Source organism: Calonectris borealis, chromosome 32 (genome assembly GCF_964195595.1).
Source record: "Calonectris borealis chromosome 32, bCalBor7.hap1.2, whole genome shotgun sequence".
In the NCBI taxonomy this organism is placed as follows: Eukaryota; Metazoa; Chordata; class Aves; order Procellariiformes; family Procellariidae; genus Calonectris; species Calonectris borealis.
Window position 1 is genome coordinate 240834 of NC_134343.1, and position 4643 is coordinate 245476.

Genomic DNA, 4643 nt, shown 5'->3' on the forward strand with positions numbered 1-4643 from the left:
ACTGGTCACCCCAGTTGCACCCCAGTTCCCCCCTGTTACTGGTCCCCCCCCCCGTTGCCCCCCGTTCCCGGGCGTGTAGGGGGGGGCCCTGCCCCGCCCGGTGCCGCCCCCCGGGGCGGGTCCCGCTGTGGCCAAAGGCTGCGGTGATGGGCGCGGGGCCCCGGGGGCGGCCGGAGGCTGCGGTGATGGGCGCGGTGCGGGGCCGGGGCCGGGGCGGCCTGAGGCTGCGGTGAGGGACGCGGGGCGGCGGTGAGGGACGCGGGGGGGGAGGGGCCGGAGGCCACGGTGAGGGCGCGGGGCCGGGACCGGAGGCCACGGTGAGGGGCGCGGGGCCATGGGGCGCGGCGCGGCGCTGGTGGCTGCCGCCTACGTGGGGCTGCTGCTGCTGGGAGCCCTGGGGTTATGGGTGCTGGAGGGGGACCCCCCGAACCCCGGGACCCCCAACGAGTGGGACCTCGCCACCGCCCTCCTCTTCGTCACCACCCTCCTCACCACCGTGGGTAAGGCCGGCACCCCCGGGACCCCCGGGACCCCCACGAGATATGGGACCCCCATGAGCACCGGGACCCCTGGGACCCCCGTGAGGTCAGGGACACCCCTAAGATCTGGGACCCCCTGGGAACACCGGGACCCCCGAGAGATCCGGGACCCCCGTGAGCACCAGGACCCCTGGGACCCCTGGGAGATCAGGGACCCCCGTGAGCACCAGGACCCCTGGGACCCCCATGAGATCTGGGACCCCCGTAGGTCCCGTAAGATCTGGGACCCCCTGAGAACACTGGGACCCCCTGGGAACACTGGGACCCCGGAGAGATCCAGGACCCCCGTGAGCACCAGGACCCTCTGCACCCCAGGACCCCCCTGTACCCCATGATCCCCCAGACCCCCGTGCGCCCCAGGACCCTCCATGCACCTCATGAAGCCCGTGACCCCCCCTGCACCCCAGGACCCTCCATGCACCCCAGGACCCCCCTGCACCCCAGGCCCCCAGTGCACCCCAAGACCCTCCATGCACCTCATGACGCCCATGACCCCCCCTGCACCCCAGGACCCTCCATGCACCCCAGGACCCCCCTGCACCCCAGGCCCCCAGTGCACCCCAAGACCCTCCATGCACCCCCCATGACCCCCATGACCCCCCCTGCACCCCAGGACCCTCCATGCACCCCAGGACCCCCCTGCACCCCAGGCCCCCAGTGCACCCCAAGACCCTCCATGCACCCCATGACCCCCATGACCCCCCTGCACCCCAGGCCCCCAGTGTACCCCAAGACCCTCCATGCACCCCATGACCCCCATGACCCCCCCCCCGCACCCCAAGACCCTCCATGCACCCCAGGACCCCCATGACCCCCCTGCACCCAGGACCCTCCATGCACCCCATGACCCCCCCCTGCACCCCAGGACCCCCCTGCACCCCAGGCCCCCAGTGCACCCCAAGACCCTCCATGCACCCCATGACCCCCATGACCCCCCCTGCACCCCATGACCCCCCTGCACCCCAGGATGCTCCACACACCCCAGGAATCCTCAGGCCCCCCTGCACCCCAGGCCCCCCTTGCACCCCAGGCCCCCCTGCACCCCAAGACCCCATGACCCCCCCTGCACCCCATGACCCCCCCTGCACCCCAGGATGCTCCACACACCCCAGAATCCTCAGGCCCCCCCTGCACCCTAGGCCCCCCCTGCACCCCAAGACCCCCCCGCGCATCCCACGACCCCCCCGCGCACCCCCTACACCCCCCCCCTCGCACCCCAAGAACCCCCCCCTCCACACCACCCCCACCCCCACATGCCCCTCACCCACAAGATGGGGTGGGGGGCACCCCACTAACCCCCCCCATTTCCCCCCTCCCCGTCCCCCCCCCCCCAAAACCAGGCTACGGCTCGGTGGCCCCCCTCTCGCCAGCCGGCAAAGCCTTCTGCACCGCCTACGCCGTGGTGGGCGTCCCCGTCACCATGTTGACCTTGACGGCCACCGTCCGCCGCCTGACGGGTCCCTTGGCCGACCGCCCGCGGTTGTACCTCCGGAGGCGGTGGGGTTACAGCCGGCGGGGTGCCGCCCGCACCCATTTCATCATCTCGGTGGGGGTCACCACCGGGGTCTTGGTGCTTCTCCCCGCCGCCGGGTTCTACGTCCTTGAAGGTACCTGGACCTACTTGGACGCCGTCTACTTCTGCGTCATCTCTCTTTGTACCATCGGCTTGGGGGACCTCGTGCCGGCCGAACAACCGGGTCAACCGTTGAGGCAACTCTACCAAATCACCGTAGCCGGTAAGCGGAATTTTGGGGGGGGTACCCCAAAATTGGCAAGGGGGGGGGGGGTGGATCTTGGATGGGTTGAGGTTGGGTTCTTGACGTCTTCTCCCACCCCCAGCGTATCTGCTGTTGGGCTTGGTGGGCGTCTTCTTCTTGGCTCAAAGCTTCCACCACTTGGTTGAGGTTCACGGCGGCGCCGGTGACGCCGGCGCCTTCTCGGCGGTTGAAGAAAGCGCCGGGTTGTTGGAGGGGCCGAGGGATGGGGAGAAAGCGGCGATGGGTGGGGGGCGGGGGGCGGGGGGGGTCATCAATGGGTAGCAGCGGTGGCACCCATGGGTGGGGATGGGGGGCACCAGGGGGGGGCAATAAAAGGGTGGTCACAGCAGGGTGGGCTTCACCGTGTTCATCCTGGGGGTTGGGGGGGGTGAGGACCCCCGGCAAGCACCCATTTTTGGGGTGGTGATGGGTGGTATTTGGGGGGGGGGCTCAAGCCCATGGGGGGGGGTTCCCAGTCTTATGGGTGGGGGGATCCCAGTGCCAGGGGGTCCCAAGCTCATGGGGGGTCCCAATCCCATGGGGGGGGGGTCCCAGTCTTATGGGTGCGGGGATCCCAGTGCCAGGGGGTCCCAAGCTCATGGGGGGCTCCCAATCCCATGGGGGGGGTCCCAGTGCCAGGGGGGACCCAAGCTCATGGGGGGGCTCCCAATTCCAGGGGGGGGTCCCAGTCTTATGGGTGGGGGGATCCCAGTGCCAGGGGGTCCCAAGCTCATGGGGGGGTTCCCAATTCCATGGGGGGGTCCTACTCCCATTGGGGGGGTCCCAATCATATAGGGGGGTCCCAGTGCCGGGGGGGGTCTCAAGCCCATGGGGGGGGTCTTAGACCCATTGAGGGGGGGTCCCCAATCCTATGAGAGGGTGTCCAAATTCGGGGGGGGGGGTCCCAATCCCATGGGGGGGGTCCTGATCCTGGGGGGACTCAGCCCCACAGGGTCCCAGCACCCCTGGGGGTGGGTGGGGGGTCGTGAGGGGACCCAAATACCCCCCAGCCCTCCCCAAAAATGGGGGGGGGGGGATGAAAGCACCCCCCAGGCACCCTCATTTTATAGAAAACCTTTATTCTATAAAAGTGGGTGAGGGGGGGGTCCCCAAACCACCCCCCCCCCGAGGATGCTCCTCGGCACCGGGAGGGGGGGGGGCCCACACACAGCCAGGTGCCAGCAGGGCCACCCATGGGTGCCCCCCCTAAGTGGTCCGGGGGGGGGGGCAGGATGGGCCCCGCCCCCCCGGATCCTATATATATATATATATATATATACAGACAATAAATATAGGGCCCCCGGCGGGGAATAAATATAGGGCCCCCGGCGGGGGGGGTCCTCAGGCGCGGGGGCGCGCGGGCAGGCAGCGGGGGGGGCCAGCGCCGGGGCGTGGCCGGGGGGGCAGAGGCAGCGGAAGGAGCCGGGGGTGTTCAGGCAGCGGCCGGGCAGGCAGGGTGCTGCCTGCGAGCACTTCGTCGATGTCTGGGGGGGGGATGAGGGGGGGTTATGGGTGGGGGTCTGGGTGCTGGGGAGGGGGGTTTGGGTGCTGGGGGGGGGGTGGGTGCTGGGGAGGGGGGTTTGGGTGCTGGGGGGGGTCTGGGTGCTGGGGAGGGGGGTTTGGGTGCTGGGGGGGGGTGGGTGCTGGGGAGGGGGGTTTGGGTGCTGGGGGGGGTCTGGGTGCTGGGGAGGGGGGTTTGGGTGCTGGGGGGGGTCTGGGTGCTGGGGAGGGGGGTTTGGGTGCTGGGGGGGGTCTGGGTGCTGGGGAGGGGGGTTTGGGTGCTGGGGGGGTGGGTGCTGGGGAGGGGGGTTTGGGTGCTGGGGGGGGTCTGGGTGCTGGGGAGGGGGGTTTGGGTGCTGGGGGGGTCTGGGTGCTGGGGGGCGATCAGGGGGATGAGGGGGGTTTGGGTGCTGGGGGGGATTAGGGTGATGGGAGGGTCAGGGTGCTGGGGGGGGGTGGGTGCTGGGGAGGGGGGTTTGGGTGCTGGGGGGGTCTGGGTGCTGGGGAGGGGATCAGGGGGATGGGGGCGTCTGGGTGCTGGGGAGGGGGGTGTTGGGTCTGGGGAGGGGATCAGGGGGATGAGGGGGGGTTTGGGTGCTGGGGGGGGGATCAGGGTGCTGGGGGGTGTCAGGGCGCCGGGCGGGGGTCAGGGTTCCCGGGGGGGGGTCAGGCTGCTGTGGGGGGGTCAGGGTGCCGGGGTGGTCAGGGCGCTGGGGGGGGTCAGGGTGCCCGGCGGGGGTCAGGGTGCCGGGGGGGTCAGGGTGCCGGGGGGTCAGGGCGCTGGGGGGGGTCAGGGTGCCCGGGGGGGGGGTCAGGGTGCCGGGGGGTCAGGGTGCGGGGGTCTCAC

At 70.9% G+C, this 4643-nt stretch overlaps 1 protein-coding gene across 1 annotated transcript; it reads left to right on the forward strand.

Annotated features, from left to right (window-relative positions):
• Nucleotides 1-334: 334 nt before the first annotated feature.
• On the forward strand, nucleotides 335-2578 carry KCNK6 (potassium two pore domain channel subfamily K member 6). Its single transcript, XM_075134338.1, has 3 exons — nucleotides 335-500; nucleotides 1880-2275; nucleotides 2379-2578. Exons 1-3 carry the CDS (start codon nucleotides 335-337, stop codon nucleotides 2576-2578), a joined length of 762 nt encoding a protein of 253 aa, XP_074990439.1.
• The last annotated feature ends 2065 nt before the right edge of the window (nucleotides 2579-4643 follow it).

What these genes read in the sequence shown, in the direction of transcription:
- KCNK6 (XM_075134338.1), top strand. Translation starts at nt 335, where the DNA reads ATGGGGCGCGGCGCGGCGCTGGTGGCTGCCGCCTACGTGGGGCTGCTG. An exon ending in CACCCTCCTCACCACCGTGG is followed by an intron (nt 501 to 1,879) that starts GTAAGGCCGGCA and finishes CCCCAAAACCAG; the next exon opens with GCTACGGCTCGGTGGCCCCC. An exon ending in CTACCAAATCACCGTAGCCG is followed by an intron (nt 2,276 to 2,378) that starts GTAAGCGGAATT and finishes TCCCACCCCCAG; the next exon opens with CGTATCTGCTGTTGGGCTTG.